The following is a 19,001-nucleotide window of genomic DNA, read 5'->3' on the forward strand; positions in this document are numbered from 1 at the left end:
TTAATAATTGAACAAATCCATTTATAGGGCATCCTGGTGTATCAGAGGCTTTGTCTGATGGCTGATTTTCAGGGATTACCCCAACAGGGCTGAGTGTGGTTCATTAGGTGCCTCATCTCCCTCCTTCCACAGTGGGATTCAAACCAACACAAAATCCTGCAGGCTCCTGTTCCTTTGTGCTGGAATCAAAGGGGTTTGGTGAGCAGGAGCTGGAGACCTCTGTCTGACTCTCCTGAAAGCCTCTTGTTGCTTGGGGCAAAATATGAATATTATATAAATGTGTATCTCCTCATAAAAACACAGCTCTGTGCAGGATTCCCTTTGTTAATGGTGAGGATGAGAAAATCTTCCTCACAGAGGGGAGCTTTTAATTTCTGTTTCACAGAGTGGTTTGATTTGACGTCCTTGCCTGGAATAATTCCTAGGGAGAGGCTGAGGAAATAAACATCACAGCACAGGTGTAGAGCAGAGGATTCCTGGTGGGCTTGGAGCTGCTGAGCAGGGAAGGAAAAAAGTATAAAATGTATAAAAATCCTTCCCAGTGAGAGGCCCAGAGAAGCTGTGGCTGCCCCTGCATCCCTGGCAGTGCCCAAGGCCAGGCTGGACATTGGGGCTTGGAGCAGCCTGGGACAGTGGGAGGTGTCCCTGCCATGGCAGAGGGTGGGATGGGATGAGCTTTAAAGTCCTTTCAAAGCCAGACCATTCCATGATTCTGTGTCTGAATGGAGATAAGAAGACACCAGAAAATAGGAAAGGCCCTCAGAAAGCAGAGACTGTTGTCAATGTGTTCTGCAGCCAAAAGCCCAGACAGCTCAACAGAAAAAAAGGAAAAAAAAAAAAAAAAAAAAGAAGAGAAATTTCTTTTGGAGTTTTTGTTTGCCTGCATGGAGAAAGGCATGGAGAAGTTGACTTCCATAGGATAGAGCTTCACTCAAGGACACAAAGCCATAACATCCCAGGGACAGCATCAGCACCAGCTCCTGCAATGGAGACTCCTGGCAACACCCTGTTCAATTAAACAAAGTTGATTGAGTGGGTTTGGCTCCTGGGATTGCCTGTTTGAGGAAATCTTAGAAAACTGACCCTGTTGGAATGCCCAGAATCACCTGCTCCCAAAATGTGCAACAGGAGATGAAACCTGTGTTGAAATAAAGAGCAAACAACCTTCCCTTTCTGCTGATTCTTCTGAAATCATGGGACAGGGTGAGAGGAAATGGCCTCAGGTTGTGCCAGGGGAGGCTTAGGTTGGATATAAGAAGAGTTTTTTCATGGAAAGGTGTGGGGAACATTGCAATAGGCTGCCCAAGGTGTCAGCATCCCTGGAAGTGTTCAAAAACTGTGTGGAGGTGGCACTTGAAGCCAAGACTGATGGTTGGATTTGCTGATTTTAGAAGCCTTTTCCAACTGAAGGATTCCATGATTCTGTAGCAGCAGCAAAGGCAGGGAAGGGATGGGAGATGTGGAAGTTTGGAAAAGACAGAATATAGAAATGAGCCCCAGTCTCGGGCCCCAGGTGGGCTCCAAGAAGCTCAGTAATTCCTGGTGGTGCCATAGGGATTTTGGGCTCTCTGTGGATGCTGGGCTGGAGCTGCTCACCCCAGTGCTAAAGGTGGGACTCTGACTGGGGAAACTGGGATCAGCTCCTCCTTTCCAGGCTGGACAGCACTGGAAAATACAGAAATTGTATCACAGAAATACAGGAAATACAGGGAATTCTGTGTTGTTTTCCAGGGGGAATGAGATTTCCTGGAGTGGTGCAGTGGTCAGAGGTGCACAGGGCAGCAGCTCCTGAAATCCAGGGAGTTTGGTTGGTTTTTTACAGAATATCTGGGGCTCTCCAGCAGGACTCAGCAGCCTCTGGAGCAGTGGTTTTGTGTCCCTTGTGGGGGATTTTCCTCCCTGCTCTTCACTTTGTACTCCTCCCCTTTCCATTTTCCTTCCTTGATGCTTGATTCTTATGTGAACCAAGAAAACTCAGCAGCCCTGCAGAACCCAATAGAGCAGAAAAATACAGATTATTTCCTTCTGCAGAGCTTTTGCTGAGTGTCACTGCTGATTTGGGAGCTCAGGAGTGCACAGAGCCAGGAAACCAGGAGGAGAAATCCCTCTCCCTTGTGATACCAATAACATCCAGGAGCTCATTTCCTTCTGCCTGCTTGTGACCTGTGGAATTCTGACATTCAGGACATGGCTGTGTTCTGCCCATCCATGTGCTGGGAATTGTGCTGGGGTGAGTCCCCAGTCACAGACAAACACAAGAAAAAGGAAAATATAAATGATAAAAATAAATAATTAAAAACTAGGTGGAATTAGAAGATTTGACACTTGCTTCAAATTTTGCTTGCCCATCCCTCCAGGCCCTTGGGTGATGCTATCCCTGTTTCAAAAGCTGGGGCACCTTACTTCCCAAAAACAGAGGTGGCATTTTCTAAGAGTGGAACAACTGCAGTGGTGAAAATATTTAGGAATTTGTGTCCTCCATAATGTATTTCCCTTGGAACATCTTCCTGTGCTGACTGCAGTGGGAGTTTATTTTTATTAAAGAATTTGTAAACTCTTTGTTTGTGATCTAGGTAGTAATACAGGGGAATACAACTTTTCCACCAAAAAAAAAAAAAAGAAAAGAAAAAAAAAAAGAAAAGATTGCCTGCCTCTGGTGGCACCACAAGATTGTTCTGACTGCAAACCATGGCAGGAAATGCTGACCCCAGCTGCCCTCCTGTGTCCCTCAAACACAGGCTCATTTGCTGCTTAGGATGTCACAGCTTCCCTTCTGGCCACAACACAGAATGGGATGATCCCCATGAATTTTTTATTGAGCTCTGCCCATGGTTTGCAGCGAGGAGGGGAAAATCCCCACATGCAGTGGGAAGTGCTGCCCCACAGTGAATCTTCTTCTGATTTAATTCTGGTTTCTTGCCCTGTGTCCCCAAGGGCTAGGCACCCCATCCTCATCCCCTGTGGCAGCAGCTCTCTGGTCACAGAGAGAAACACAACTGTCCCAGCCTTTCCGGGGAAGGCTGAGAAGATCAGAGAAAAGAATGAGAAACAATTCTTATCTTAACCTGCTGCACCTGTCGTTGTGCACATGTGGAATGTGTTATGGAGATTTCTTTATCAAAGAGTGGTTTCTTAATTGGCCTGATGGTGTTTTAAGTAAAAGGACAAATTAGGTCCACCTGTAACAAACTAGGGTATAAAAGTATGGGTTTCTTAAAAATATTATTAATGGCCTTCTGAAATACATGAAATCTGTGTCAGTTATTACCTGGCTGAGGACCCATTGCCCTGGCATACCCCATCCCCACCCCATCCTCATTCCCATCCCAACCTCATCTCCACCCCATCCCCTTCACACTTTATCTTCACAGTGTTCCCTCCCTCAGCAGCCCCTTCAATGCTCTCTTTCTCCTCCTGCTGCTGTTCACCTCCCAGCTCCCAGCATTTCCCACAGCCTGCTGGGATTATGGGGTTTCCTACAGCTCGGGTATTAATTTTGCCTGCTAATGAGCTGCATGATGCCACACAATACATTGGTGAACTGTTTTGATGCTTAGGATTACACAATGCAAAGAGGATAAACGTTATCCTGGGATGCTGGGAGGAAGATGATTGAACTTATTTCAAGGCTAAGTGCTTTTTGGCACGGATTCAGGTGGGGGGAACACTGAGGGTGGCGAGACAGCCGGAATTCTGGCCAGAGAGACCATGCTCCCAGAGTGATGCATTGGGATCCTGCGAGTCTGCGCCTCTGGAGTGTGAAAAATGCTGCTTGTCATGTCCTCAAATATTTACGGTGAAGCCTGAGGTATTTCCAGCCCAGGCAGTGAAGAGTGATGGTTGCTGCCAGGGTTTACTCATCTGGCTGCGAGAGCCGAGCTGGAGATGCTCCGCAAGGCCAGGGCTGTGCTTTATCCAGAACTGCTCTGGTCCTGGGTGTGCCACACCTCTGTTTTATGGGATCACCTGGGGAGGGTGAGGCCTTTCTCAGGCTACCTAAAAACAGAGGCCAGACAAAATTAAGGCAATAAAAAGCAGGTATATTTATTGAAGGACCTTCAGGCCTAAGGGGTCACAAGGACTGTGGGGAGACATTTGGAATGGGTACAGCAGCTTTGTGCCAGCGGGAGCCTGGCAGGGGACACAGCTCCAGCTGTGCTGGCACTTTGAGGGGACAAGGGGCAGGGAAAAGGGCTTTAATGCTTTATCTCACCCTTTTCTGAGCAGTCTGGAGTCTGGGTGCTTGATCCCAGCAAACACCCTCCTGGTGCTGTGCTCCAGGCTCCCCGGGGGATGTCTGTGTCTCTGCTGTCCTGGGGTCACTGTGGTTTTTGGGGTGTTGGAGCAGCTCCTTGGGAGGCAGCACAGCCCCATCCCCACCTCCCTGACCCCAGCTGCCTCGGGGACTTGCCCTGCTGAATTTCATGACAAGTTTTCCCATTCTGAGGACTTTTGCCAGATTGAGATCATAAAACCTCCGCCTGCAAGACGTGCAGAGGCTGGAGGAGAGCGGTGCTGATTAATTTGTCACAATGGCAAAGTGTTCTTCTGTCCTCCTTCCCCTCATTACGGAGACAATCCTTCATTTCCCTGCACATTTGTTCCCAGTCCACTGGTACCTGCTGTGATCTGACTTTGCCTGGTGTTAATTATTTGCAGCAGAAGAGCTGCATCATGGAAAGAGATGAGATTCTGGCTTCCTCCATGCTTTTAGTCTGTTCTGAGGCTGTGCTTAAAAGGGAGGGGAAAGAGAAGAAAAGGGCAGAATTCTTTTTTCCCTTTTTCTTTGCTCATCACCCTTTTTAACAAAGCCAACATTGCAAACATAAAATGAGGGAGAAATTTTTCTTTCCTGGTTTCTTGCAGGAGGGGGCAGTGACTGATCCTACTGAATGTGGGTCCTTTGCTCCTTCTGTGGTTTTGGTTAGTCCAGGAGAGCTGGACTTCCTTTATTTGCCCTTCTCTTAAGCCACAATGGAAATCAAAGCCTGGAATACAAAAATGATACAGAGGAGACCTAAATTTGAATTTCATGGGGCCTCTGCTTTGTCCTTGGAGGGGGAACTTGAACAGAACCAGAGGTTCATCCTGCAATGGCAGCAGGCTGAGGCGAGGAGATAAATGGGGCTTTTGAACTCCTTTCTCTCCCTTTGTCAGTTCCTCCTTCCAGCCAGGTTTGCCCAGTTGTGGCACTTGCAGTTTTCAAATCAGATTAGGGGGAATCAAAATCAAATTGGCATAAGCTGAATCTGAAGACAAAGGAAAGGAGAAAGATGCATTGAATGCTTCACCTCTGTGCTGTTCCTCTTCTCTCCCCAGAAATACAGGACATTTCCCATTTTTGAAGCCTCTTGTTGCTCTGGCAGTGATTAAAGTGACGGTGAAGTCTGACTGGGTGCTCAGAGATCATTCTCTCCAGATACTCCCATCCCTTATCAGCTGCTGGAGGAGAGATGAGATTTCCCCTCTTTAGAGCAAGGAGGAGGAAGCAGGAGCAGCTCTCCCTGTACAGGATTGATGGAGCCAGTGCTTATTCCTCAGTGCTGGACATTGGGATGGGTTAAGCAGCTCTTTGGGCTCATCCTGGACCTTTCCCAGTGGGATCCTGGCTGGCTGCAGCTCCAGATGAAATAGAAACAAAAATGTGTTTCTTGGGACAGCCTGAGGGTGAGGAGCCACAGAGCTTTGTCAGCTCAGGCCTGTGGGCTTTCCTTCTTTAACAAACTCAGACTTTTCAGCAAGCTGCAGTAAAACTTCTCTTAGCGGTGCCAACTGTCACCAGCACAAAGGAATTCTAAAAAAAAATCTGGCTTTTCAGGTGAATCCATTGTTTGGTTTCCTCTCGTTCCAGCAGTTTTCAGTGTGCTCTCCCTGTGCCCCACGGATGGGCTTCCTTTCACCTCCCTCAGGTTTTTCCTTGCCCAAATGAGGTGCATTTCCATGCTTTTCCTTCTTGTTCCATGGGGCCTTTCCAATCAAGGTGCTTTGCCTGTGTTCAGTGGTGACCTGGGCCTGATGTTTAGAACTATTTGAAACCAGTGATTTAACAATACACTACGTTCATCTCTATTCATGTTTTCAGAGCAGTAAGTTAGAGACAGCAAATTATTTTTAGTTTTGCCTGCAGATTTCTGGGGATTTTGTCTGTGGATGAGAATAATCAAAGTCAGATGAGAATAATCAAAGTTCATCCTGAACTTTTCCTGGTCCTTGCTGTGGTAAAGATCTGATGTTATGGGGAAGAAATCTGTGTTTTTGCTGCTCTCATGTCATTCTGTTTGCAGCCCTTGTGGGTGCAAAGTGCCAGATAAGATTTGTCCTCTTGAGTTTGTATCTTCCCAGCTCTGGGTCATGTCCAGGCAGCTGGAAACTGCATTGCTTTTCTATTCAGATTTTTCTTCCCCAAGCCAAGTTTTTAACTTTTAACAGTGTATTTCTAACTCACCAACATCCTCCCAGCTTTGTGTGCCACAGGGAATAAATCCCTCCCTCCTCTCCCCATCCCTTCCTCTCATCCCTTGCCTCCTGCTGCTGCTGTGGCTACTTCAGCCTCTGCTGTGGTTGCCTTTCCTCCTCTCCTTCAGGAGTTTCAGTGAGAAACTCCAAAGGCTGGTGCCTTTGGGGTGCCTGGTCCCTGGTCTGATGCCCTGGCTGCTCTGCACTGCCCAGGGCTGCGTTCCTCCAGGCAGGACTGGCTGTCCCCATGGCTCCTGAGGTGCCACCTGCCATCCATTGCTTTATGGAATCCTTGTTATTCCAGGCAGGACTGGCTGTCCCCGTGCCTCCTGAGGTGTCACATTCCATCCATTGCTTTATCAAGCCTTGTTTCTCCTGGTGTTGCAATGTATTTGCAAGGGTTAGGCCATAGTGGGCACCAGCCAGCCTGCTTCTAAGTTTGTTATCAAAGCCTCAGGAATTCGTCAAGGCTACTGGAATATAAATTGTGCTGAATTAAGAAAGAAGAGGCTGAAAGACTGAATACCAAGACAGCAAGAACTGGATAACAGAGGGCTGCCCAGCTTTATGCATTCCTTGGATGTACTCAGGCTGGAGACCAAGCCAGTCCTAAAACTCATTGGATTTTTTTTTTAATGTTAATTTGAAGACGCTGCGAAACACCTGGACCGTAACCAATCACATACTCTGAAAAATGCAGGCAGGAAACAAGTGAACAAGACAAAGGCACCAATCCAGAAGTGTGTACTTAGTAATCTGTAGAATCTATAAATATGTGTGTAAGGTAAACAGTAAATGGCTTCTGCTTGTCCATATTGGTCACTTGTCCAGGAGTCCTGGATTTCCCACATCCAGGCAGGACTGGCTGTCCCCATGCCTCCTGAGGTGTCACCTGCCATCCAGGCCCAGCTTTATGCATTCCTTGGATGTACTCAGGCTGGAGACCAAGCCAGTCCTAAAACTCATTGGATTTTTTTTTTTTTATGTTAATTTGAAGACTTGGAATTCTGAAAATTCTTCGCAGCTGCTTTCCAGGAGTGGCTGGCAGAGTCCTTCCAAGATCTGCTGCTTTCTCAGCAACACTTCAGCTCCGTGGATGGCGGCTGCTCTGCTGTGTAGAGTCTGAGATTTCCTGAGATCTGAACGTGGGATCCTTCTCAATGAGGAGCTAATTACCTGTGCTGTAATTACGAGTCGCTAATCACCAGGACTATTAGTGTAGGGATGACAGCGGTGCTGTCTCATCTCTCTCTGCCTCTTCCCCGCAGTGGGAAGTGTTTCTGGCTCATTTCTGAGCAGCAAACCTGAATTGCAGAGGTTTGAGGATGTGATCAGTCTTGCACTGCCGCTGCCCTGGGCGTGTGCCATGCAAGCCAGAGCAGGAGGAGAATTTAGGATGCTCCATCCCAGCTCTCTGCTGTCACACAGGAAAGTTAATCACACACTCAGGGGATGAAGATTGTGGGTTGTTGATTTTTATCCCTCTTTGGTGTGACAGGATTTTTAATTTAAGGCCAACATGGATAAAGTAGTTATAAGAATTTCATTAGTTTATTATGTTTACTGACCCTGGTGGTTATTCAGGAGCTGCCTCTGTCTCTTGTGTGGCTCGGGGGGCTCTGGAATTGCCCTGGTGTGGCTCTCTCAGTGCATATTTCACAGCAAGATTGATTTCCCTCCTCCACCCACCAAGGTGGAAAGCAGCAACCATCCATTTTCTGGTGACACTAAGCACCGGCCACTCTCCAGGAGAAAAATGTGACACACGGAGCCTGCCTGGATGTGGTTTCCATGATGGATGCACTGCCTTGGAATCCTGCTTGTTCCTGCTGTCTCTGTGCAATCAGCTACAAGGTGGGCAGGGGCACCTTCCACCATCCCAGGCTGCTCCCAGCCCCTCCAGCCTGGCCTTGGGCACTGCCAGGGAACCAGGGGCAGCCACAGCTGCTCTGTGCCAAGACCTCTCCACCCTCACAAAAAACATCATGACACATTCCAGAACTGGCCAAACGGTGGAAAACCAGCTCTGAAAAAAAAATCCTGGAGGTAAAACTGGGCAGGAAGGAGCAAATTCCTGCTCAGGTTTTTCTTTTCTGGGGATTTGGGAGATTTTTGCAAGTCAATGGCATAAATAGGAATTATGCTGAATAAAAGAGGAAACCTATTTACTGCTCCCAACTCTTCCCATGGGGCTCTCTGTGTTTTCATTTGGAGCTGGCAGGGAAACTTCAGATGAAATATTTTTAGATGAAATAAGGCATTTTGATATGATTCCCCCCTTTCTTTGAATGTGTTCTGAAATCTGTTGAAGAGCTCTCAAAGGGAAATTCTGGGAGTTTTCTAGTTGTAGCAAATGGGGAATGTTTCAGTTCCTGAATAGTGATGGACATAGTGGAAGAGAAACACATCATTATTATTTCATTTCATGTAGAAAACCCTCTTTTTAACAAGTCCCAGCTTCACCAAACCTCTCTGCCATCTCCTGAAATGAGAAAGAACAAGTGGAGCTCCTTTCACCAGGAAGATTCTAAATCAAGACCCTCCAGTCTTGAACCTGATTGTGCAGCAGCTCTGCAGCATTGAGAAAGAGTTTTATGAGCAGGGACCCAAGGAATTGCCTTCTCCTGGAAGTTACATTGCCAACTTCTACAGCAATGCCTGGACAAGGCTGTGGACAAGCTCCAGCAGTGGCCCACAGGAGCCTCAGGAGGTTTCAGCAGGGCTGGAGCTGCCCCTGGGCCAGGAGAAGCCTTGCAGGGCCTGAAGGGGCTGGCAAGAAACCTGGAGAGACAATTTACAGGGGTCTGGAGTGCCAGGACACAGGGAATGGCTCCCACTGCCAGAGGGCAGGGATGGATGGGATATTGGGAATTAGGAATTGTTCCCCATGGAGGGTGGGCAGGCCCTGGCACAGGGTGCCCAGAGCAGCTGTGGCTGCCCCTGGATCCCTGGCAGTGCCCAAGGCCAGGCTGGACAGGGCTGGGAGCAGCCTGGGACAGTGGGAGGTGTCCCTGCCATGGCAGGGGTGGTACTGGATGAGCTTTGAGGTCCCTTCCAACCCAAACAATTCTGGGATCCTGTGGTGGCCAAAGGTGCCAGTTCCAGGGAGCAGGAGGGACTGATGGCTTTAACCTCACAATGTCCCTCACTGGTGCCTTGGGAGATCTGAGTTTGGCTGTACAGAAACTGCTGAAGGTTTGCAACTTCCAGCAGTTTCTCCCTCATTTTCTTACACTTTTAAAGTACAGACTTTCCACTTGAGATGTTGGACTCTGATCCTTGTGGGTCCTTTCTGTTTTGTGACTCTGCAATATAAAGTTGTGATAAAAGGGACAAGTCCTGGGTAACTTTTACTGTCCTCAGGCCAGACAGGACCTGGCAGAAGATGAAAAGCTCTGCAAGGAGAGCTCTCCCTTTGCTGCTCCTGAGGGGTGAGGGAGCAGTGCCATGGCTCATCTGCTGTCCTTCCTGCCCACGGGGGTCCTCCAGGAAACTTCCCACTGCTGCTGTCTCCTCCTTTGGGAGAGCTGTGCTGACGCCAGCCCCTAACGCCATGCCTGGAAAATGAAACGCACATTGTCACCTCATGCTGCCTGATCTCATTCCTCCTGCTCCAGACACAAATCAGACTGAGGGAAGGTCCATGGCCCCAGGAAGCAGCGGCTGAAGCAGGAATGAGAGCACAAAAAGGGAAGAGGGTGACGCAGCTGACACTTGCAGGATCTGGGGTCACCCTGGGGGTGTGCTGAGTGCCAGGGGGGAGCTGTCAGCTCAGAGCTGTGTTTGGACTCCAAGGATGGGCCCAGGGGCTGTCCTGGCAGGAGAGGGGAGTCAGGAGCCTGGGATGTGCTCCAAAATGAATATTCCAGCTCAGCCCTCCCATCAGTCTCTTCTCTGTGGGTCACATCCCTGCCAAACGAAGCACAAGTGGCACCTTTGAAGGAGCAGCTGCAGATTTGGAATGCAAAGCTGCCCCTGCCACTTGGAGCTCCTTTTCCCCCCATTCTTCCACCCTTCTGCCAGCTCCTGCTCCTTGCTGGCTTTTGATGAGCACGTGTGGGTTGATTAGGTGGGATTTTAGTACAAATCATTAGTTAGCTGATTAATTAGTAAACTGAAGGTGTGAAGGACACAGAAGAATTTAGATGTGCTGAGGGATTGAAGCCTCATGATCTCACCTTTCTCCACACAGAGAAGAACTCTTGTGGGGGACACTCCAGCGAGTGCTTTGAACAGGGATTGCAGGGGCTGGTCAGAGCTCCATAAATGGCAGCTGGACACCTTCATGTGCCCAGAAAATCAGAACATTCCAGAGGTGCCAGGAATTACCTTGGGGAAGTCCCCAGTGTGGGTTGCCAGCCTGGTGGCTGCACTTTTTTCTCACCTTCAAGCTAGACCAGCAGGATGTTCTTGGACGTGATTTTTGTGATGGTTGGATGACCTGTCCCTTCCCTGCCTGGGAAACCTTGAAGAAAGACTGACAGGGAAGAACAGATCCCTTCAGAAAATTGCTGATGTCTGTGGCTTAATCTTGGTTTCTAGAGGAGATTGTGCTGTGGAGAGAGCTGGAGGAAGGTTTTTAGCATCGAGGATGATAATTTGTGTTTCATGACTGGCTGTGGTGTGTGCACATGGATTTTTTCAGGTCTTTTTCTGGATGAGAGGGGCAGCTGAGGAATAATTTGTTGGACTGATGCCTCAGCTTTTAGCTTTTCTATTTTTCACGTTCTATAATGCTTTAGTGTGTGGGTCTGAGCTTCATATCAGGGGATGGTGAGCTCTCTGCACAGAGCAGGGAGACAAAACAATTCCTTCTCCAGCTGGGGACCAAGGACAAATGATCCAAATCTCAGGCCCAAGAGCACAAACAATGTGGGCTGAAGAGAGAAAAACAAGCAGGATGGGACTGCATGGGCTAAAGCTGGAACTGGACAATGAACTGCAATCTGCAAATGGAGCAGAGCTGATCCCAGGGAGAGACCCCGTGAGCGCTCGTGCATTTTGGGACCATTTGGGTTCATCTTGGGTGCAGCCCTGGCTGGGCTCTTGTGCTGCCCAAGGTGGATCCATGGAGGAGATCCTTTGAATAAATCCCTGCTTTATTCTGTAGCTCAGTCCAGTCTCTGTTCTAGGGCAGCCTGCACAAGGCACCAGGACAACCATAAGTCCCTTGCTGTGCTTTCCACTCCCTACCCCCATCCTGGACTCCACAGGCTCCCTGGAAGGCTGGGGGAGGGCTGTGTGCCTGCCCTGGCTGCCTGTGATGGGTTTTCCCTCTCTTGTGTGCCCGCAGTGAATTTGCCAAGGAGCGAGAGCGGGTGGAGAACCGCCGGGCGTTCCTGAAGCTCCGCAGGCAGCAGCAAATCGAGCGCGAGCTCAACGGCTACCTGGAGTGGATCTTCAAAGCAGGTAAGGCAGGCACCTCCCAGGCTTGCCTGGTGTGTTTTGGGGCAAGGGAGGTCTGGTGATGGGCTCCAGAATGAGTCCTTGGTGTGGCCAAGCCTGGGAGGGCCCAGCCAGCACTCGTTGGTTTTGTTGGAATTCTTTCAGAGCGTTTGCACCAAGGTTATTGCAAAAAGATCTCGGTTTGGTTTAAGCAAAACTAAAGGAGCTGAGCCAGCTTTATTCCTGAGATCAAAGCAATTGTCCTAATACAGGATAAAAAGTGATCTATAAAAAGTGATCTGTGGATGCAACAGACTGTTCAGAAAGTGAGAAAATGAGCTTCGTTTTCTCACTCTTTGATCAGGCTGTTGCATCCACAGTGATCGAGTGCCCAAAGCCTGCACAGAGAAGAACTAATCCCTTCCATGAGTAATTTCTGTTTTATTTACTCCCTGCCCCAGCTGGTTTATCAGCCTTTTTTTCTGTGCTGGTAAAACCCACCCAAGTAGCATTTTTTATGAGCTACAAAGATCACTTGCACGAAACCCCCCAGCCCATATTAACATTGATTTATAACCACTGGAACTGAACATTGCTCTTTATTGCAAGGCGTGAGCAACTTTAACTGGGACCCAGACACATTAATTTAACAGAAAATAGCATTTTTATCAGACTGCAACGATTACCAATAACCCTTCTGCCTTATGGAGCAGCTGATATTTATATATTGACATAACCACAGTCAATTCTTTCATGCAGCACCAAGAAAATGGGGGGTAATTTCCTCCTTGCTTGCTTTTCAACGTCTGAGCCAAGTGAAAAGGCCTTTTAAAACAATGATGGGGAGGAAAAGAAGTGCTGGTTTCTCAAATAGATTCCTGGGTGCCATTTAGACAGATGAGCTTCATCTTTGCTCTTTACAACTGAAATGTAAAATAGAAATATCAGCAGTTTATGTGGTGCTTTAAACCCATTATTTCTTGTAGCACTGCACTGGGTGACAATCGAGGGCCACTTGTGTTGTCAGGCTTTTATTCACTGTGACTGTTCAGCAGCAACTCAGGCAGCCACCCTTCATTCTGTGCTTCTGGAGGAATCAGAAAATAAAGAATTCCCTTTCCCTTTAGAATTTGTCTTCTCATTAGTTTACAGCTTCTGTGCAGTCTCAAACTCAGATTAATTCCTGCCTTGCCCAGTGGCTGGAGCAGGGTTCTCTGTGCTTCTCCCTTTCTCATCCTGTCTTGCTTTTAAGGCTCTTGGTGATTTTTGGTCTCTCAATCCTGATCTCCTTCCCTAAAAGAGAGCTGAGAATTCCTCAGCAGGGTTCAGGGTGGCTTTGTGTCGCTTTGGGGCCTGCTCTGCTCATCACCAGCTGAGCTTGTGAGAAACTTGGGATGGAGAAATTATAAAATGTACCGTCAACCTCTGCTCCCATTCCCATCCCTGTGGGAATTCCTGGCTCTTCCCAAATTTCTTTGTTGCCAGGGCTGAATAAATGCCACACCAATCTCGAGTGAAACTGCTGGAAAATGCACATTTTTCAGCCTAATAACACATGAGCCAGAAGGTTTTGTGGAACAGGGAAGTGCATGCAAAAGAGCTGAATCAGGGAATGTTAAAAATACTCTGGAAAGGCATTGTTGAGAACACAATAGGAATATAAAAGAGCCTCCTAGTACAGCTGAATAATAACAGTAATTAAAATCAGCTTAGCAGTGTTAATAAAATCTTTGAATAAAAATGCAGCGTGAAGGCAAAGCAGAGCAGAGAATCCAGGCTTCAGGACTGAGGCACTGAAAATTGGGACTGTGCCCTCCACGGGGATTTCCCAGGTCTGCTTTGGGGATTTCAGCTCTGAAATGATCTGGAATTCCTTCTCCAGGATTTGGAGGGGGGAGATCCAGCCAGGGAAGACAGACAGAAAGGGACAGAAATTGCAGCAGCCCCAGGCAGGAGCTGTTTGCACAAAGGGAAGAGCAAAAGCTCCTGGGATTCTGCTCTAATGGAACTCTGGAGGATTTGGTCATTATTCCTGGGAATATTGAATTAAGTCCTTCTGCCAGCCTTGACCTTGTTGACTCTTGGAGCAAAGAGTGCCAATTGTTAACACCCAGTTTGATTTTAAAAACTAAACCAACTCCATGGAGCTGTGCCCTGCCCTCACTTTAAATCTGTTGCCTTTCTGCAGCGAGAGGAAGAATTCAGGAGTTCTTTTAATTACTTTTCTTTCTCTAATTTCCCTCTACCTTGTTTCATCTTATTTTTTCCTGCTCTAAAGCACCCAGAACCAATCAGCCCAATCCTCTCTCTTCCCCTGGAAGCCTCATCAGGTTTCCAATATTTCTAATATCCTCCCTGAACATTTGGTTTGTTCGATTTTTTTCCCCCTCGTTTATTTTTGATGCAAGGCAGGAAGAGTGGAAAGCTGCATTCCAGTGCTTCATAAAATGATGTTTTAATCCCTAGATGGTTTTTGCTCTGTAGTTTTTTTACATATTCTGTGTAGTTGCTGGAGCTGGACAGGAGGTGCCTTTGTCTTTTGTAGTGCTCAGGTTTTTGCCTGAAGTGTTGTTTTAGGACCAAGGTAAGTGTGAGTGACTAAAATCACTCCTTTACCTGTGCCCTACCACCCCTCAGGCAACAATAATTTTAATTTAACACTGTGGTTATTGACCACTCTGAAGTGTCTTTAATGTTTCTCATTGATGTCTGTAATTTGAATTATCACAGAATCCCAGACTGGTTTGGGGTGGAAGCCCCATCCAGCCTGGCCTTGGGCACTACCAGGGATCCAGGGCAGCCACAGCTGCTCTGGGCACCCTGTGCCTGCCCACCCCCCCAGGGAACAGTTCCTTCTCAAAATCCCATCTAAACCTCCCCTCCTTCAGTTTGAAGACAGTTGTCCTTTCCAGAGGAATTAAAAAGTGCCAAGTGATGCAATCCATGCAAATGATTTTGCTCCTGCTGCTTTCTGCACTGAACTCCTCAGAACTGCAGGAACTCCAAGGCTGGGATTTTTGAAGAACAGGGAACTACAAGTTCTCCACACAGAGTAAAGAGTTTATAAGCCCACAAATATTCTTTTGAAGATGCTTCTCTTATCTTACAAAGACATGAATCATTTGGAAAACACTTTTCTCAGAGACTCTAAGTCTTCTTGTTCAGGGCTAATCAAGTTTCATGTCTTTTGCATTTTAATTCTTTCCAAATCCACCTTTTTCACACCAAACTGGAGTGCTTCTGTTCTCCTGAGTGCCAGGCTTTGGGAATGGTGTCACCTCTCTCTGCCAGCCCTCTGTAAGTTCAAAGCCATCCCTTGGCATGGCAGAGCTCTCTGAACTTCAGGTTTCAGCTTTCTTTAGAAGAACAGAGCCCTGAGGCCCTGGGAGAGATGGGAACAGACACCTCCAGCAAAGAACCCCGTGTGAGATGCCAAGGCAGGGAAATTGCCACAAAGACAAAGCAGAGCTCCCTGGGAGAGTGTGACAGCCACTTCTGAGGGCTGCACTTTTATCAACATTTCTATTTACCCAGCCAGAAATTAAAGTAATTTAGTCTTTGTTTTCCCTCACCTCTTGCACTTGTTGAGTGCAAGTTATTTCCAGTAATCTGCTGCTCCTCTGAGCCCTCCATGTCCTCTTTCCCCACACCAAAGAGGAGAAGCGGCACCACTTTCTCAACTGCTTTGCCTTTATTTGCAACCCAGCACTTAATGAACAAAAATTCCTCCTGCTGCTGAGACACCCCTGGCTCTGACACCCTGGCAAAGACCCTGAGCCTTTGTTTGGAGGCTCATAATTGCTGCTCTGGTCCCATCTCTCTGCTGAACATTTCTCCTCATGCAGAGGCACCGTTTTTGAAGGGTTTTTCAGGTGCCAAATTATCTCCTTCCAGGCTCTGTTAGGGATCACTAAAGGGAAAGAGGCTCCTGAGCCTCTGTTCAGGATGTTGGCTGGTGAAAAACTCCTCCTGGCAGTGCTCAGTGACCTGCTGAGCTCTCTTTTTAGCCTTGAAAACCTCCTGGGGTAGCTGTGGTCCTTTGGATTCCCAGAGGACACGAGGCAGACAGGAATAACTATCAAGGGAGAGAACCTGGGAAGGCTGCAGGAGGAGAGCGAGTCTTGAGGGAATTTCAGAGGTGAAAAAAGCCTGGGTTATTTTAAAGGAACAGCAAAACTGAGCCCAGCTGTGATTTATGGATGGAGATTTGTTTGAGCACCAATTCAGAACCCTCAATTTGGGGCCAAGGTTTGCAGAATTGTCTCGTAAGAGTAATTTGTAGGTGGGAATCCAATATAGCAGCAGCCTTTGGGAAGGGTCTCCCATCCCCTCCTTGTGTTTCAGGGCAGTCACACTGGGAATTGCCATTTCAGTCCTTCCATATTTTATCCCCCAAATATCAGTACAGCTTTCCCTGGGGAGCACTTCAGAAGAACCTTTTGGTCTGAGGTGTTGGCTGGTCAGAGAACTCTCTTGAACTGCCTAAAAAAGTCCATTTCACTCTTCTGACCTGTCTTAAGAAGTCTTGAAAACCACCTGAATTGTAGGTAGGGATTGCAGGCACAACTTATGGGTTCTTGGAAGGACTTTACACCTTCTAAAGTGCAGCTTTGAGCTCACCTGACATTTTTACCCCTTCAGCTCTCCTTTCTTTCACATCTCTGGTGCATTACTTTGCACTTCTGTATTTTCTTCCCCTCTGCTTGGTTTTTCCAGCCTTCCTCAGCCCTTGGTATTATTTTTCAGCCTTCTCAATTTGCTGTCTTATTAAAGTATCATTCCCTCTCTCTCCCAGATGATTAATAAAGAGATTATATAAGGCTTGTGTGGCTTATATAGGCTTATATAAGGCTGATCCCTCTGGTATCCTTCTAGACAGCTCTCGGCTACACACTTTGATGTTTGGCCTCTGGTTTGTATTTATTTTTCTGAAGTTACTCTTCCATCTAGACTGGCTTAAATGGACTTTAAAGCAAAATTTGGTGAGAACACTGTCAGATGTTTTCCTAAGAGCGCAAATCACACAGATGGAATTACAGGCATGTGAATTTGCCATTTATAAGAATAGAAGGAAGTGTGGAGTTTACCAGCTGCCAACTCAATGTTTTGTTTGCTTTGGGTTGTCCTTTGGCAGATCCCCACATCAGTTTCCAGCAGCAAACCCAAAATCTGTGGTTCTCAGTGTGGTCTCAAGTATTGGCACAGTGCTGCAAACTGGCCAGGAGGGTGGCAGTGCCCTGGGAAACCTCAGGAAATTGGGTTGTCTTTCACACAGATAAAAATTATTCCATTTTGGGAGGTTGGTTTTTAGTGTTTTATATATTTTTTTTTAATTGAGGACAGTGCAAGGTTGTGTTTTGGAGATGAGTTGCAGAGGAATGGAAGGATGGTGTTGCAATCACTGTGCCAGGCAGAGCTCCCCCATGGAAAGCTTGCTGGAGATTTTATTTGGACAAAGATTTGATGTGATGTCTCTGTGGTGACAGCAACTCTCCTGCCGTGTGGCCCTGCTGCTCTCACCCTGTGTCACCACTCTGCTGAATCCTGACTTTTGGAGACAAAAGAGCAGTGATGGGTGTGGAGCATCTTCCCCAAACTGTCTCCAGTGTGGATGGGCATGAGGGACCTTCCTGGGGCTTGTGGGATTTGTGGTGCTGCCTGGTCTACAGTGAGGTCCCTGGTCTCCAGAGGTGCCTTGGGGATGAGAGCTGGTGAAGAACCTGGTGTGGGAGGTTCTGAGGAGAGATCCCATGGAGGAAGTGATTGGTTTGGGATCCTCCTGCTGTGTGAGAGGGACATGGGCTGAGAATGGCATCCTGGCCTGGATCAGGAATGGTGTGGCAGCAGGAGCAGGGAGGTCACTCTGCCCCTGTGCTTGGCACTGGTGAGGGCACACCTGGAGTGCTGTGCCCAGCTCTGGCCCCACAGTTTGAGAAGGACCTTGGGACACTCGAGAGCATCCAGAGGAGGCAGCGAGGCTGGAGAGGGGCTGGGAACACAAACCCTGAGAGGAGCCACTGAGGGAGCTGGGGGTGCTCAGCCTGGAGAAAAGGAGACTCAGGGGTGCCCTCATCACTCTGCACAGCTCCTGAGAGGTGCCTGTGCTCAGCTGGGGCTGGGCTCTGTCTCCAGGCAGCACTGACACAACCAGAGCACACAGCCTCCAGCTGCACCAAGGGAAATACAGGTTGAGTATTAGGAAAAAGTTTTGGCAGAAAGAGTGATAAAGTTCTGGAATGGCTGCCTGGGGAGGTGGTGCAGTCCCCACCCCTGGGTGTGTTTAACAAAGCCTGGATGTGGCACTGGGTGCCAGGGTTGAGTTGAGGGGTTGGGGCTGGGCTGGACTTGATGATCTTGAAGGTCTCTTCCAACCCAGTAAATCTGTGAATTCTGTGAGAAGCACAGCCCTGAGCCATGAATTGCACTGCGGACTCTGCCGGGGTGGGCTGGGTGGCCCTGGGACAGGCTCCTGCTGCCCCACCAGCCGGTGTTGGAGCAGGGCTCTGAGGAACCTGAGGCTGACCCTGATCGGTTTTCCTTTTCCAGAGGAGGTCATGCTGGCCGAGGAGGACAAGAACGCAGAAGAGAAGTCCCCTCTGGACGGTAGGTGGCTTTGCTGGGCATTTTCCTCCTGTGCCACGGGAGAGGTTCCACTGCTGTCACTGCCATGCTTTCCTCCCGGCCAGGAGGATCCTCCCGCATGCACCCGGCACAAATCCGGCCACAGAGCCCCTTCTCCAGGCTGCAGGTGGCTGAGGAGCAGTTATGGGACACCCCACGCCGGCCCGGGATGGGGATGTGCCCTCGGGGTCGGTGCCCACGCCCTGCCGAGGGTGGCTGGCTGTGTGTGCAGGGGGTAGAGGCTGCCAGGAGGATGGAGAAGAGCGAATGCGCTGACCGAGAGAAGGCAGGGCTCCGAACGGATTTGACCAAGGGACCGAGCCCCCTGTTAGCTGTAAGCAGTAAGACATAACAGGGTGTGGTGATGCTTCCTTCCGACGTGCGAGCCCAGCGTGGCAGGACGGCCGGAGGAGCCGAGCAGCGAGGCCACGGGGATGCTCCCCCTGTGCCTCCAGCCCCGACAGCTCTTAGGATGCGCCAGCCACTCAAAGCTCAGTTAAAGATTCTTCCCTCTCCCTTTTCTGACCATCTTTCGTCCT

General features: G+C 48.5%; 1 protein-coding gene across 9 annotated transcripts in view; it reads left to right on the forward strand.

Annotated features, from left to right (window-relative positions):
* The window catches only part of CACNA1B (calcium voltage-gated channel subunit alpha1 B), a 298,336-nt gene that overhangs the window by 142,373 nt on the left and 136,962 nt on the right, over window positions 1-19,001 (forward strand). For all 9 annotated transcript variants that reach the window (XM_039720115.1, XM_039720117.1, XM_039720116.1 and 6 more), the window contains exons 8-9: window positions 11,750-11,865; window positions 18,388-18,444. In XM_039720115.1, coding sequence (XP_039576049.1) covers window positions 11,750-11,865; window positions 18,388-18,444 — 173 coding nt within the window. The remainder of the gene's footprint in view (window positions 1-11,749; window positions 11,866-18,387; window positions 18,445-19,001) is intronic.

This window comes from Passer montanus, unplaced genomic scaffold (genome assembly GCF_014805655.1).
Source record: "Passer montanus isolate IOZ18808 unplaced genomic scaffold, ASM1480565v1 scaffold43, whole genome shotgun sequence".
NCBI lineage: Eukaryota > Metazoa > Chordata > Aves > Passeriformes > Passeridae > Passer > Passer montanus.